Here is a 17,566-nt window from a genome sequence, read left to right as displayed (position 1 = left end):
AGGAATAAACAATGTATCCATCTGTTTATTTAGACAGATGGAGAGCAGGGTGGATGACTTTCTAACTAATCAATCCTTTTTATTTATTTACTTGGAATAGAAAGGAGGAAGGCAAAATTAAATTGTCAAAATACTAAAAGCCCCTCATAACTCCCTATTTGTGTTTAGATTTTGCCCTCCTTTATCTATCAAATTAGCATATCAACTAAAAGATCAGAATTAGATCTAAAGCAGAAAAGGGAGCACTGAATAGATCTCCAAACATGATTTTTCTCCCTCGAGTGGGAATGATATAGAATTAAGGTGTTCGGACAGCTATTAGATCTCTAAACATGATTGCTAAAGAACCTCTGTGTTAGTCTGGGGATGGGCTAGCAGAGGCTCTGGGCGAGCGAATCACTTTTTGCTACCATGATTGCTGAAGAACCTTTTCTTCCACCTCTAAAAATAACAAAAGATATTTAGATCCTCCGAAAAGGACCTAAATGATACTTTTGGGGTTCGAAACTTGGCGGTGTTGGTTCATAACAAATGTAGATCTTTAAATTATGCACATGTGAGCACAGACAGAGTTTGATTATGAGTTCCAAGTCAAAAGTTATGACCCGTTGAATATTAGGTACTCCTATGTTGGCCCTGCATCAAGTTTCAACATGTATAAATATCAACATGATCTGAGTTTGATAAATCAACTAAGAAGTAAATAACTGGAGGCAATATTATCAGGGTATAACAATGATGTCATATGTTATCTTATGTACAAGCTAAAAGCCCACACCGATGACCACGACAATAAGGCGCCATCGTGCAAATCAATATTGACCAAGGGATACATCACGCCACCATGACTCATGTGTACAATCAGGTACTTTGGTATAAAGCAAGGCTCATAGTTTTCACTTTTTAGTATTCTCTATTTACTATCTTTGTTATTTCACTTCTTTTTACATCGTTGTTCAATTCTAAATTCATATTTTATTAGTTAGTTTGAACGATGACCTAAATCAACTTTTAATAATTCATTAAGGTATAATCATAATATTTGCAAGAATATGAAGGTGTAAATATCAACAGTAGTATCAGCAATATCAACACTAGGGAGTATGAAAAGTCAAGCAAATATAACTGATAGGTGTCAACGAAAAAATAATTCAGAACATCTATTTAATTTTTAAAATGTCGTTTGTTATTTCACTTCTTTAATATTTTTAAAGCAAATATTATTGTATTTTATTTTTTAAAAATTCAATACGTAACAGTTTGGCACGACTCTTACTACAAATCATTTATATCCTATGTGGGCCTTTCATTGTTTGGTTTAATTGCTTATATGGTATTCCATTCTTGAATCACACAATGTGGCTTGCATCTAGACCTTCTCAACATTGTTGCTTCATCAACCCTTAGATCTTACAAGTTGTTGCTTCGCCACTTGAGATCAAATTCTTATCGTTGGTTCATTCCCGGTTGTGTTTTGAGCTTGTCATTCCTTCAATTTGCGGGACTTGTGAATATTTCAGGCATTTGGCAATGTTGAGATAGCCTTTTGCAAGGTGTTGTTTTGTTCATGTAAGATCTCTGTCATGCAAATGCAATATAATATTGTAGTGGTTACACTTCCAATCACGATTGATCTTGTCCGAAAATCGCGGAGATGAAAAGTTGGGGATGTGGCTGCTGCGTCGACTAGATGTAGGCCACGCTCCGATCTGTAAGCACAAGAAACATCAGTGCCGAGCCAGGGAAGGGGTCCGGCATTAGCCTTTCGACGCTTAAGTCAGTCACCGGCACGAAGAAGAAGACGGAACAATAGTATCGCAGGCGTAAATAGTGAATAATGCGTACCTCCGCTGCTTTTGTAAGGGGTCGTCCAAGATCCCTCGAGAGAATTGCTAATTGATCCGTTCAGGCGAATCATCATTCTTTGGTGCTTTCCCTTTTCGTGCGTCCCAAATGGGCACGTCGTTCGAGGAGGAGCCTCGGTCCTTGTTCACTCAGCACCGTTCCTCTGATGGAGTGTGAAATAGTGCTCGATGGAAGGGGATCGTAGCATTGGGCGAGTCTCCATATGTGTCGGTCGGCTTCTTACTCTGTCCCCGAACGGGTACATGATCTGCTTGGTCTCCATATCCAGCTTGGTGACCCGCGATTGAGGTCGCAGGTTCTTGTACCTGGCGCTCGACCTGTCGCTGTTGTTGCTCCAACATTTTTGCCGCTCGGGCTTGTATCAGCATATCTAGCTCCTCCTTTGTCAAAGTCACCGTAGTGAGTCGTCTAACGCCCTCCATCTTCGCGTTTCAGATTCAGGCTACGTTCACATAGACGACGCTAATATGATCCTGTCTGAAAATCACGGAGACGGAAAGCTAGGGATGTGGTTGCTGCATCGACTGGATGTAAGCCACGCTCCGATCTATAAGCACAAGAAACGTCAGTGTCGAGCCAGGGAACGTTGGCCCTCTAACGCTCAAATCAGTCATTGGTATGAAGAAGAAGACGGAACAACAGTAGCGTAAGCGTAAACAGTGAATAATGCGTACCTTCGTCGGTGTACGGACCCCCCTTTATATAATACCCTGGTGGGTGACATGTGTGCTTTTCGAAGCATGGGCGCGTTCTTCCATTGGTCGCGGACATGTTCTCCAATTGGTCTTGGACACATGTTGTGGACACGTTATTCAATTGGTCCTGGACACGTGGTCATGGACATGTTCTTCAATTGGTTGTGGACATGTGGTCATGGACATGTTCTCCAATTGGTCGTAGGCACGTCCTCCGATTTATTGTTGTTCAATTTGCATGTTGACCACACCTCATGTCGGTGACACCATCTCCCAAAAGTATATCCAAAGACACGTCAGTGCTCCCACTGATCAGCCGAGCGAGATAACCGCTCGACCAAGTACTCCTCTCCTCAACCAAGTACTCCTCTGCTCGGAAGGACTCGACTACTCTTCCATGCGGCGACGAATCTCGATAGTATGTTCTTGCCCGATCGGGATAACGCTCTGGTCATCTCCAGGCTCCTTTGCTCCGGGACGAGCTTTTGGTGATCTTGACTGCACGAGCGCTTTGCTTGGCCCATCCCTTTGCCTGTCAGGCAACACATGCCCAGTCGGCCCATGATGTAGGGCTCTGCTCGACTACCATTTGGTGAGCCCGTTGGCCCATGGCATTGACCTCCATATCGGTTGCTATTTTCCTCCTTGGACTCACACTTAGTAAGCCCCCTTTATCACCGCATCAGCAATGGCTCGTGCAGTGTGTTTGCATGTAGGATTGATAACTTAATGTTTCAACACCAAAGAAGAAATTTAAAGATAAAAATTAGAAAATTGAGAAATTTAAATTTAGCAAAGTGTTTGAAGTCTTTGAGAGGTAAATAGACTAATAGAGATGGGCAATTGACATGAGAGGAGAAGTTTATTGGAATATACTGCCTATATTGAGCTTTCAGCACTGCAGATGGACCTTGCCTAGAATGGGTGGTCTTTGTGCCACCAGACTAGTAAACACTGCAGTTAGATGGACCTTGGCCAAAATGGGTGGTCTTTGTGCCACCAGACTAGTAAATACCATCCATCTGTAGCGGTGTGGAATTCACACTGAAGGTTGATAAGCAACATGTTATTGAAGACATTAGAGAAGTGAATAGTGATGCCATATATATATATATATATATACACACACTAAGCTTTTTCATCATACCAAGTGGATTTTGAAATCCTTGGAATGAGGCACTATTCTATACCAGGCACACAATGTACTGTATGGTATAGACATGTACTGTAGGTTTCCACAGACATGTACTGGTCTCTGTGAATCAGTGCCCATATCATGCTGATAATGGAGTCCTTGGAATGATGCAATCTACATTACCATAAAAGTTTCACATTTCATTATTCATATACCTTAAGGCTTTAATCGAAACTGGTCTACTGATGTTAATAAATGAATATGTTGATCTTTTAGGTACTTCCGATTGAATGATGGAGGTAAACAAGGTGCACCTCAGACAGGAATTGTGAGAACCAATTGTATTGACTGCTTACATCGGACAATTGTTACACAGGTGAATTCATTTTAATTATTCAATGGTTTTTTTTTGTTTTTTGATTTGGTTGGTTCATACACTTTGAACTTGCTAAAGGCAGAGTTTTATTAAAACAAGCAAAACAGTTATTGTCAATTATTCTACTCACTTGTTCCGTTTCGTATTTATTAGTAAATAGAGAAAATGTCATTTGTAATAACTCATTATGTAATGACTTTTTTTCTAAAAAATGTGAACTTAATTGAATATATAATTTGAATCTTTAAGCAGTTGGAATTTGGAAATTAGAGCATGGAACTTCGTGAAGATAAAATACCATCCATACAAACTATTGAACCGCATTTATGTGATACCTAAGTAGATAGACTATTGAATGTTGGAACCTAGAAGTTTTGGGCATCATTGTGAGTAGTTAGTGCTGTATTGAAACTTGAGGATATCAGTTCGAGTAATGTCTTCAATCTAGGTTTTTCATTGCTCTCATCACACTTGTATGCATCTACATCCAAACTTTCTGTGATGTATATTTTAAATTTTCAACAAAAATGTCACTAAGATTGCTTGATCAAATCTATTTTTGGTTTCATCGACTTCTACATTTACTTTCTTTTATCTTGATTTGTTAGAGATGCATCTTTCCTCGATTGTTTTTTTTTTTTTTTTTTTTGCGGTCATACTCATTCAAATGGATAGAGCCAAGTTTTAAAATTTTGAGTCATATTAGAATTTCAATATTGTAATATAGTATAAGATTAAGAATTTATTATATTATATTATAAAATTAAGAATAATTTAATTTAAAATTTAATAAAAATGATAGTATATTTTATAACATTAAGGATTATATTATATTTATTTTTTCTATCTAAAAAAATCTTAGAGGAAAAAGAAATTTTTTTTGTGAATTAGGGGTGAAAAAATTCATGAAAGGAAAAGATTTATATGAATTAAGGGAAAAAAAAAAGGATGATGATGGTAATCTGATGTATAAAACTCTCATAATGTTGGGTTTTGGAGAAGGCTCGATTTATATTAGATTTGTTGTACAAAGTCTTATTCTATATCGTAAGAAATAGTTATTTCTACGCCACTAAGTTTTTGATAGAAATTTTATCATTTCATAGTTCTCCTTTTAATATTAAAAGGTAAGTAAATAAAAAATTAAAGAATGGCAGATGAAATTTTAAAGGAAGAAAATAAAATAAAATAAAATAAAGAGAAAGAGAAAAGGGGGAAATTAGTGAAAGAGAAAAAAAATTAATAGAAAAGAAATTAGTAGAGAAGAAAACAAATAAGAAACTAATGGATTAGTAGGTAGGAAAAAAATGAGAAGGAAAATGATAAAATAAATCAGTAGAAAAAGAATTAATAGTAAATAACATTAAAAAAAGGATTAAATTGGATAAAAGAAAGGGAAAGAAAGATAAAGGTCGTGGGGGCTTCGAATTGATGTCGGACATTATACCGATTATCTTGTGGGTTAACAATGAGGAAGATTGAGGAGAAGGCAAGAAGAGAAAACTGAGAAATCGAGAGGAATCATGTCGTTTGCCAAAAAATGAAACTTAGTTAATAGTAGAGGATAATTCTTCAAACAATTAAATAGGATGCTTATATAGACAAACCTTGACCCATAAATAATCGACATACCAAAAATACCCTAAATACCATAAACATAGAAATTACTAAAAAAAGTAAAAAGAAGTTCATAGGCTTTGAAATGGGCACAAAAGTACTTTTGAGGCCCAAAACTTAGCGGTTATGAGTTCCCTAAATCAAGCTTGTTTGATAAGCTAACTAAGCCAAGTCAAGCCGAGACTAAAATGAACTAAGCCATTGAAATGATTGTTCAAGTTTGACTTGGTTTATTTTGTATGAGCTTGAGCTTGGTTTAAGCTTGGCTTGAGGTTGATTCGTTTAGATGTTATCGAACTCTCAAGTCCAGCTTATTTGATTGTTTGAAACTTTTACTTATTTGATTGGTTATTGAGCTTGATAATTCAAACTTATTGGTTCATTTTAAAAGCTTCTTTTGTTTATTTAGAATGTTGATAAGAGTTTATTAATGAACATGGTTCGTGAACATTATTCACGGACATTATTCATATACATTATTCACGTACATTAACAAACTGAACACATATGTATTCAAGCTTGTTTATTTAGTTTAATGAGTTGTTCAAGCTTATTTATTTAATTGATCTTGTGTATTGAATGAACATAAACAAGCTCTTACCAAGCCCAACACCAAGCTTGTTCACGAACGTTCGGCAGCGGACACCCGCTACTAGTGTTTTAGCACAGAAGGCCTCGTACCTAATTTCTTTGTCATTATTATCTGCTATTACCATCTGTCATTTGATAAAGTTTATATTTTTTTCTTCTCTTCTCCTCTTTGCCTTAGTGCCGAATGCAGTGTCGTGTCTATTGGTGGACATATGGAAAATTTCATTCGTGCCGACCAGCACGACATGCAACTTTAAACCTTGATAGGGCAATATGAACTCTACTTAGTCACCTTTGATTTACTATGCATACTAATGTGGTAATAAGGAGCAATCCACCTGTCATGGGTCAACTGCCACGGTGGAGGTCAAGGTCAAGACGGTCAACGCCAGGGCTCAAAAGGGTTCATCGGCGTCGCCCAAACAGAAGATGGCTATATTGGCTGACCTGATGGACCAGTGTCCGGTCGGCAGGAGACTCGTCCTAGCGGACCACTCGTTCGGCTCAGGATATGGCAGTGGCATCTCCGGGCACCGGGCGCTCCGAGAAGCATCGAGGCACCAAGGGCATGGGAGATATTGTCCGATCGAGAGGGACAAGTCACTGCTCGGAACCATCATACAGAGGAGGAGCCGAAGTCGGCCAAGCGGAGGAGTCTTGGCCGAGCGGCTGACTCGCTCGGCTAAGCAGCAAGACTGTTGGCGTATACCGTGAATGTGTCGGAGAACGTGCACACGACTAGTGGATGAGGTGGCTATGAACCTGGTGGAGAACGTGTCCTCGGACATATCGAAGAACGTGCCCATGCCTCGAGGAGCGTGCATGTCACCCACCAGGGCTCTATATAAAGAGGGGTCCATCACCAGCGGAGGTACGCGTGATTTACTATTTACTCATAATTCTATCGTTGTTCCACTCCTCTTCATATTCCGGTGACTGACTTGAGCATTGGAGGGCCAATACCGGGACCCCTTCCCTGGCTCGGCATTGACGTTATTTATTTTGTAGAGGGAGCGTGGTCTTCATCCAGTCAGTGAGGCTGCCACATCCTCGGCTTTTCAGCTTCACGATTTCGGACAGGATCACATACCTTTGTTTAGTGTTGAGAATACAATCAAAGTCCCATATTAGAATCCTTGAGAACTTAGATCCAAAGTAGATAATATCATACCATTGTTTTGGTCCTAACAGGTGGTATCAGAGTCATGGTCCAAACTGGATGTCATGTGGGGTGACCTTGAATCTAGAATAAGTCAAGAGTGACCAGATGCTTGTGGGAAGGTCCGGTGCAAGTCAAGAGTGACTCGATGTTTGCAGGGAGGCCCAAAGAAGGTTAAGAGTGATCAGATACTTAAGGGGAGGCCAGAACAGGTCAAGAGTAACCAGATTCTTGAAGGGAGGCTTGAAGCAGGTCAAGAGTGACCGGATGCTTGAGGGGAGGCTTAGACCATGAGAGTAATGGTGATCCTTAGAGTGACCGGATGCTTGAGGGGAGGCTCAGACCAGGAGAGTAATGGTGATCCTTCGTTTGAGAGGAAAATTATTAAGAATGCAATCAAAGTCCCACATTGAAAATACATGGAAAAGATCATTAGTTTAAAAGATGAAAAATATCTCCATTGATATGAGGTCTTTTAGGTAGAGCCAAAAACAAATCCATGAGGGCTTTGGCTCAAAATTGACAATATCATACTATTGTGCAGATATGTGAATTCTTTTGGTCCTAACATTTAAGTCCTAAACCAAGCAAGTTGAATAAGAAACAACCTTATCAACTGCTTTTCTTGTCTTGAAACCCAAGTTATGTCAAGGCTTTAAGCTTAAAGATATTACATTGAGTGACTCAATTCAGCACATTTTCAAAAAAGGAAAGATTCCAAACCAATTCTTGTAACACTTTTATTTATTTTGCTTAGAAATGCCGGGAGTCTTCATTATTTATTCTTTTCAGAAGTAAAGGTCTTTTTACCGTCAAATGCTTTGATACAGTATTTTTTAAGTCTTGCTAATTTCAAATGGAAACTATATTTGCCTTCTTTAGTTGTTTCTTTTAGCATGCTCAAGATTATTTTTTCCTAAATTACTAGATGATATTGTGTCTTATAATTACAAAGTATGATTGCCCAAAAGATATTGGAAAATCAGCTCAAAAAAATTGGTCTGTTTGGTGTTGAAGACAAAATTAGTGCTTGTCCATACCTCGTGGAAAATCGTAAAATTTGTAAGTTTTTGAAAGTTTTGTGTTTTTTCCTAGATAGTTGCTAATATGTAATTACTACTTTCAGTATGGGCTAATCTTGGAGATGAAATCAGCATCCAATATTCTGGAATTCCTACATCAAAAGGAGATTTCGTGAGGTAACTGTGTATTTACTTGGTATACTACTCCATAACAAGATGTCAAACTAGTTTTGGAATGGTTTCCAATACTTTAATTGATCTAAAATAGTACTATCAGTTGAAATATCATATGCTCCGTAATGTGCTCTTGTTGACACATACTGGCAACATTTCTGTTGAACAAGTGCATCATACCCAGATCGTACAAGAATATATTTGCCAATCTGTACATCAATGTGTTTTTTTTTTCAGAAGGTTTCATAACTTTTTTGAAGCTGAATGTTGGCAAGGATTGAAAATTTGACTCCAAATCGATTTCAATAGTTGTGCTACATCATACCCTGATCGTACAAGAATATATTTGTCAATCTGTACATCAATGTGTTTTTTTTTTCAGAAGGTTTCATAACTTTTTTGAAACTGAATGTTGTCAAGGGTTGAAAATTCGACTCGAAATCAATTTCAATAGTAGTGCTAAGAAACAAAACTAGAGAGTATACCCAACGCCTCTAAGACCTATGGTAAATGTACTTTTTCCTTCTTAGTAGGCATATCCAAATGAAATTATCCTTGAATATGTTGTCACAGGAGACCTTGTTGCATACCATTACCATTCATACAGGAATGACATTAGTTTTGTTGTGTTCAAAGAATGTGGAAACAGTTCAAGCATATAGACAACTTGGCATGTAAACCTTCATCAGGATCCAATCAATACCAATAATTCTCTTTCAATTGGAAATTGAGCTGCCTAAGTGACAGTGCACAACTATAGTCTGCCTTTGATTGACACTCTTTTTTGTTCTTCTTGTGCTTGTCATTCTTGTAGTTCCTTGATGTAAATATTTATTGAAGCTTGTTTTTTTTATTATTATCTAGATCCTCTACCTACTTTATAGTAAGTATTTGATGCATAGTTTTTTCCTTTTATGTTTCTAAAGTTATCAGAATTGCCTACTATCATATTTTGCATTGATGCCATCTTTCTCTAGAATTCTTTGCATTAAACTTGGTGTGGCATACTTTTGTCTAACACCAGATGCATACTACTAAATTCACGTCTAGCATATTACTTAGTTTTATTTGAATTTTCCAGGTATGGAACACGAACACTTCAAGGAATTGCAAATGATGGATGGAATGCTATTGCTTGTTGTTATTTGAATAGCTTTGCTGATGGAACAAAACAAGTATGGCCGAGTTGCAATTGTTTATCTATAATTTATATGATGGCTAGATTTCTAATTTAAGAACTTGTTGAACATCCTTTGATTGAAGTCCGTTAGTTCCTTTAATATTTCATGATTTGCAATTGTTTAGTTCCTTTGATTGGAATCCTATTGCTAATCTAATCAATTATTACTTGTCATCTTAAGAGGTTATATTTTTTTGTCTTTTGGCTTACTAGGATGCAATAGATTTGCTCTGTGGGAACTACATTGTGTCAGTCAAAGATTTGAATTCTTGCACTACAGCAACAAGAGTCTTGGGGAGATGTGCGGTAAATTGACACATTAAATTATTTTATTTATTTTCTCCGTTGCATTTTCTATAAATTTTAAGAATTAAAGATGACTAAAATAATAAGAGTATATGAAATATTCCTTGTCTTAACTAATGATATTTTGAGAAAAATAAAAGAGAAATAAGATTATGAAATTGCACAGCCTCTACAAATATTTACTGATTCTAAAGCCAACTACCATCCTTCAAAAAAATTGAATGATCATTTGCCATAGGGTAGTCCAATGAAATTGGGCCAAAGTCCAGTGGTTTTTGTGGATCCAAAAATGCAGCGAGCATGTATATGACACTTGATACCTAATCCTTTATTTTATTGTGACCATATGTTATCATTGTTTTGTAAACTTAATTGATGATTTATATGCTAAATGTCAACTAGATATTTTTCCTTCCTTTAGGTTATCTCTATGTCTTATGGTAGTGGACATCAGTAACATTTTTTTTTGTACTGATGTATGAAAGTCTCCATACTATTGTTAATCTGATCAATTATTACTTGTTTATGGGGCTTGATCTTAAGAGCTAATACATTTTTTTGTCTTTGGCTTACAAGGATGCTATCGATTTGCTGCATAGGCACCATCGAGATTTAAATTTTTACAAAGGAGCTTTGAAGAAATATGCGGTTAGTTAGACACATTGAGTTATTTTGCATAATTTTTATCCACTGCATTTCCTATAAATTTTAAGAATTAAAGATGACTGAAATAATGAGAGTATATAAAGTATTCCTTGTCTTAACTAATGTGTTTAGAGAAAAAAATAGAAATAAGATTATGAAATTGAAGTACAACCTCTGTGCAAATAGATATGTGCTAAACTTATGATATCTAAAATATCAAACTAAGAGATCTTATTCTTATATACATGTAAAGAAAAGGAATAGAAACAAAGAGTTTGAAAATCTACCTACCTCATTCGTAAAGTTTTTTTTTTTTACCTGGAAATTGTTGGAAAACTGGTTTTTATAGCCAAAAAATTGTATAGAAATATGGACGACTATTTTACAAGTAGATCGTTGTAAATTATTTTTTTGAGTGAATGATAACTTAATATCTAAGATTATTCGAGTAATAAAGAGATTAAGATGATATGAAAGACGACATGAAACTATGACAAATATGCACATCGAAGAAAAAAATCAAAAAAGACTTAGCAATAATAAAATAAGAAAATTTATTTAAATATAGATGATGATATAGTAGAGGACAGAGTCCAATAACATAGAAGGATTCATATAACTGACCTCAACTAGCGGGATAAATTTGGTTGTTGTTGGTTGTTATATTCCGATAATAAAGAGTTGGTCTACTATAATCAACAAAAATATTAGCTCTCAAACGAGTTGAGCTCATGGACGTAAATACACAAATGCTAACTTCAGTATAGATGAATGTCAATTCATGTAAGACCATTAAGGATGAGAAATAGATTGAGAAATTGAAAATAATTTTCGAGATGTGACTGTGAATTGATAGAAATTAATCAATTAATTATTGAGAAGTAGTTAATTAATTAACTAAAAAAATGGATAACAATGGCAAAAGTAAAAATAAAATAATTAATTAAATTAATTAAGTTAAGGATGTTTTTAGTAAAAGACACATCCATGACTATTCACCTCTTTGAAGAAACTCTTTGCCCTTTAGGAGAAACATTTCATCCTTTTAAAAGGAAGTTCATTTCTTTTGTTCAAACCACTCAATTTTCATGTTGTGAATTCTTCTCTCATTCCTTTCAAAAGAATTACAAGGTTTCCAAAGTTCGTTAGAACTCAAAATTTAGAGTGCTTATATTTTGAATCATAGGTTGTTGTATCTGGAGACGATTGTCAATAAACTATAAGCACCTGGATGGAATAGTATATCTTAAAAAGAAGGGTCTGTCTTTGCCTCGACCTTAAAATTTTATTTGTAGGGATAAGCTTACCTGAAAGGGTGTGTCGATATTCAAATGGATGAATTGACAACCGAAAAGATTAAGTCAGTCACGATGATACCAAAAAAGATACGTTTATTACCCGAAGGGGTGCCTTGATAATTGAAAGGGTATGTTGAGAGTTTGAACAAGACAAGATTCACATTGTTATATATACTTATCAGTTTGAGCCATCGACTTATCGACGAACAGATTGACCGGACTCGACTGTTGGATCGACATTGACTGCTTGTAATGGTAGTAGAAGATATTGTATTACTTGAAGAAAATATACTATCGAAAGATGTACCTAATGCATCTAAAGATGAGCCTTAAGTAAAGGGAGGGTTATTCGCAAATAATAGAATTTCTTGTGCGAGAATCATATGCTCAAATGGCTGGACAACAAAATTGTATAATGGGTATAATGTAACAATGATGGTCAAGGCTTTGTGGGAGTTATTAGGCTAAAATCACAAAGTTAGCATGGTGACTTTAACTATCCACAAAAGGGGCAAATGGGAGTCCTCAAATAGAAGCCCAAGCTTACTTGGTGAGAAGCCAAACTTGAGTCTAACTCAAGTCAAAACAAGACATGTGAAGGTCAAAATAGAGGAGTTAGAAGGATTACATCATACATGTTATAATTGACCAAAAGATTGAGTCTAACTCTCATCGTGTCAAAGCCAAGAGATTTCTTGCACTGCTTCAACCATAATCAAAGGATATGTCCTTGGCACTAGGCCAAATGGACAATCATGTAACCTTGGCTCTTGTGCTCAACAATAATGAATCACTCTGGTTACAAGATCAACATGTGACAAATCCCCTCTAGCCTCTTGGTGAGTGGTGACTAGACGTGACCCTAGTTTATGAACTAAGATACTTCCCTGGCACAATCTCGGTGACCAAGTGTGATTCTATCCAATCGGACAATTGAGCATGGCTTTTGAGTTGAGTGTCTCTCGAAGAGTAAAATGCAACTTGGTTAGCGCTATGATCGGAGGATTGCAGCTTTGGCTTGAGATTAAAAGACCAAAGAATGCAGACTTCTTGAGTCAAGTGTCTCTAAAAGAGTAAATTCAATCCTAATCATCACTCTGATTGGATGACCACAACTTTAGCTTGGTGAGATTGGAAGACCAAGGGATGCTTGAATTATGTGTCTCTCGAAAAGTAAATGTAATCCTGGTCAATACTCTGATCAAATGATCATAACTTTGGCTTGATGAAATTAGAAGACCAAGGGCTGCTTGTTTTCTAGATTGAGCACTTTTTGAGAATTGAGTGTTATCTTTGTCATCACTCTAAAATAGATGATTGTAGTTTTGATTCAGTGAAATTGGTAGACTAAGGATACAAGCTCTCTGGATCAAACAATTTTCAAGAAGAGATGCAATTTTGGTCAAACTTATATCAGACAGCTATAACTTCTGGTTCGGCTACAAAAGACCAAATGAGGATTGGTGGTCCTAAACAACTTTGTGTTATGCAAGGGGAATTTTATTAAAGGCGTTACAACCTTTCTCTTCTATCACAAAGGATATCCCTTCATCAATTATTGAAGGAGACATGGAGACTTCTTACTAAGTGAGATTGAATCCCTTAAAAAAACACTAAAAATGTGGTTGGAAAAATGAACTAAGTAGGATCACCGATGGTAATCGAGGAAGATAATGTAAGGTATTGTTTGAGGAAGGTGTCCTAAAGAAGAGCAACATCCATTAATTGAATGTATCCTACTCACCTCAATTAATAAGGTTGTAAGGAGGTGATAAAGGTCATGCTGATAAGTTTTAGAATTATCCCCAAAATTGTGTGGGGAGTTGTCCTCTTGGCAAACCATAAATCCCAGAGATAGAGATAAAATTCCCTAAATCATAAAAGGGTTACAAACCTTCCTATAGAACTTATGAATATGGGGTGTAAGCCAATGATTATGAGGGTATTTGGCTAAGGTATAAATGTCTAATTTAGGGCCGAAAGAATTGATTGCATGAAATGCATCAATATGTGCCAATAGTTATGATGCACTATAGCCAAGAAGCTACATGAAGGACACTAATGTGAAATACTAAGTCTTAAAATATTTGTAGAAGACAACACCGTTTAAAGTAGTAAATCTGTAGTCGGTGGAATATAGAGAACTATATGGATTCGCTAATTAAAAGGGTCTACCCAGAGATCAAGTAAACTATTTGTCTACGGGAACGAGTGTAAAGCCTAATCTTTGAATTGAGTTGTATTAACCCAACCATGCTTACTAGAGATTTCAAGATCATGGTTTAAAAGGGACAACTAAGTTAAATGATTCAAGACATCTAAGAGTAATTACTCCAACTCATTCATGAAGATAGAAAGGTGGGCTCTACAAAATGAGTATAGGATGAAACTCTTAATGATTCTTATATTGTACCACAAAGAATATGATGTGGTATTGCAAGATATTCTTAATAGAAGATCATCTATATAGGTGCGAAGTGAGGGCCACTTCAAAACTGTAAGCACTTATGAATTGTTATTGTTCATGGCCAAAACAAACACGACAAGGAATCGGAAGGAGCAAGGGGGCTAATGTGTGAGTATGACCCGTCTTGGTTTACACCAAGAGTTAAACAATTCAAGGCATAGTTCATTGGGTAACTAAGTAAATTGATCATATTCTACTACGGAAGTTTTCAAGCCATAAGCTACCTCCCATAGCCTTCTGTTGAACTTTTGTTTGAGACTTGAAATATTCATAATTTTCATTCATGTGGGAGATTGTTAGAAAATTAGTTTTCATATCTAATAAATTAAATAGGGACATGAATGACTATTTCACGAGAATAAATTAATATCTAAAATTATTCGAGTAATGAAGAGTTAGTCTAGTATGATTGGACAAAGATATTGGCTTGCACATGAGCTGAGTTGATTCACGTGAGACTATTAAGAGTGTGTTTGGTTCAAGTTATCATGCATAACCTTAGTTATATGATTACCAAGTAATTACATAACCAAGGTTATGGGGAATAAAACATAACCTATTAGGTGTTTGGTTCAACTTAGGTTATGCAATCACTTAGTTTTATATTTACTAATTTACCCTTTAACCTTTTGAATTAATTTAATTGAGTAAAAACCTTTTTATCTCTTCTCTCCCATGACTTCTCTTCTTCCCTGCCGTCGCCGAACAGAGCGAGGAAAAGATTGGGTCGAATAGAATAAATTGATGGCTTTGATCAAGACCAGCCTGCACCTATCGATGTCAAGCTTCATGTTCTACTGCTTTAGGTAGATCTTTCCCATTTTAAACCAGCCTTGATGGTGGATCGATTGCGGGTCTATGAACATCGGGTGATCTCTCAGATACGACTCTAACAACGTGCTCTCGTCCACGCTGATGCCATACTGCAAGTAGAGCATCCCTGAATCCCTCGTCGACGGCTCGTACGTGTGCTCCGCCACCTCCTCCAAGTCGTAGCATGACGCAATCTGTATCGCCACCACATTCATCGGCAGGAACACCAAGTTGGTGAGCCCGGCGCCATGCACTCCCATGATCACGTTACACCAGTTCACCACCTCTGCGAACCCGGCCATGTTCTCAAAGTCCGTGTCATCGAGCACCACCTCAAAGCCCATCGCCTTCGTCGTCCGCACGATCTGTGGCACGTTGGTGAACCGTCGCGTGCCATTTCGCGCCACCAACAGGAGCCGCAGTTGCAGCTCTGGGTGTGCCCGAAGGCTGACGACAAGCTCTTGTGGGAGCGCGTACGCCTCGTGCAGGAATATGGTGAAATCGAGCATGGAGATGTCGTTGGGCGCGTGAGCGGGGTCGATGGTGAGGTCATTGTGGAAGCGTAGGTCGACCAGGGGCGTGTGGGCGGTAGTGCCCGTCATCGCTCTTGTCGAGGTCGACGAATTCGTACCAAGTGAGCAGATCAAAGATGGGTCGATACTTGCTCAGCCACCACGACTGGATGTTGGTGATCAAGAACTGGACCTAGTAGTGGATTGTGGAGGGTAATTTTGGAATAAAAAAATTGATAACCCTGACATCGTCCAAGACCTTAGATTTTAGAGGTAATGCGATTCCAGGTTGCATGCCGACTTTGCTAACATGGCGGAACTTGCTTATTATCGAGAATTACTCATTACCTAAACCAAACAAGGTTTTTGTTGATAACCTACCAAGGTTATCAATGATAACCTCCAACCAAACACCTCCTAAGAGGTGAGAAATAAATGGAGAAATTAGAATTAATTTCCGAGATGTAGCAGTGCATTGATAAAAATTAATCAATTAATTATTGAGAAAGTTAATTAATGAATAGATTAATTAAATGATTAATCTATTAATTAATAGATAATAATAGTAAAAAATGATTAATTAAGTTAATGATGTTTTAAATAAAAGACACATCTCTTGGAAGAAATTCTTTATTTTTTGGGAAACACTTCATCCCTATAAAAGGAACTTCACTCTTTTTGTATAAATCACTTGATTCTCAAGTTGTGAATTCTTCTCTTAAGTTCTTTCCCTCTACTCTACAAAGAGTTTCAAAGCTTCAAAAACTCGTCAGGACTCAAAATGTAGTTGCTTTTATTTTGAGTCGTAGGTTATTGTATCTTGGGAGACAATTGTCAATAAATCATAACCACTTGAGCGCGGGATAATATCATCGGTCTCACCTTTGCCTCGACCTTAAAACTCTTATCCTTAGGGATACACATATCAAAAGGGTTGTCTCGATTTTCAAAGAAATAATTTGACGACTAACAAGACTAAGTTGTTGATCAATAAAAAAAATACGTCTATTATCCAAAGGAGTGTCTCGATATGAAAGATGTGTTGAGAGTATAAATGGAATAAGATTCATGCCGTCATATCAAGCTCCACCAATTTGAGCCATTAACTTATCGACGAGTTGATTGATTGGACCTAAGTTGTTGGATCAACATGGACAATTTCAAGATAATATAGATAGAACATTTTGTTATAAAGAAATTAAGAAAATCCTTCAATAGTCACAATTTAGAATATGTCATCATTCAAAAGTTTCATTAGAAAGAATTATTCAATCAAAGAAATGCCTGCTTTTGAATGAAAAATTTGAGCTTGAATTCCATTTTTCCTATAATATAGAGATCTAATTTCTTGAAAAATATTTTCATTTGTAGTCCTTCCTAGCACTGGTGTTCTGCGTGCTTATGTTCGCATTTATGTCCCTTCAACAAGGTAAGATTTGTATTGTTTATCTGACTTGCGTTTTTTCTTTGACAGCCCGACACAATGTTCTATATCGGTCACTTTTTTGGGCTTGCTTGAGTCTGGGGATTGTTGTCTTTGTTCGAGACAATGGTGTAGATATTTCATCAACAAGCCCCGACTTTCAAAACGCTAAAAATAATATTATAGAGGTTATATTGTCAGAATTTTTCAACATATTGCTATGATATGCAAACTTCAGTACTGTGTTTTTTTTGTTTCCAATACTCATTGGTGGACTATCATGGAGT

At 36.7% G+C, this 17,566-nt stretch overlaps 1 protein-coding gene across 1 annotated transcript; it reads right to left on the bottom strand.

Moving 5' to 3' along the window:
• Nucleotides 1–15,325: 15,325 nt before the first annotated feature.
• LOC121979773 (beta-1,2-xylosyltransferase XYXT1-like) lies at nucleotides 15,326–15,946 on the bottom strand. Its single transcript, XM_042531766.1, has one exon. The coding sequence runs from the start codon at nucleotides 15,944–15,946 to the stop codon at nucleotides 15,326–15,328; it is 621 nt and encodes a 206-aa protein (XP_042387700.1).
• Between the last annotated feature and the right edge of the window lie 1,620 nt (nucleotides 15,947–17,566).

This window comes from Zingiber officinale, chromosome 5A (assembly GCF_018446385.1).
Source record: "Zingiber officinale cultivar Zhangliang chromosome 5A, Zo_v1.1, whole genome shotgun sequence".
In the NCBI taxonomy this organism is placed as follows: domain Eukaryota; kingdom Viridiplantae; phylum Streptophyta; class Magnoliopsida; order Zingiberales; family Zingiberaceae; genus Zingiber; species Zingiber officinale.
The sequence above is the reverse complement of the archived record's forward strand: the minus strand, read 5'-3'. Positions and strand labels throughout refer to the sequence as shown.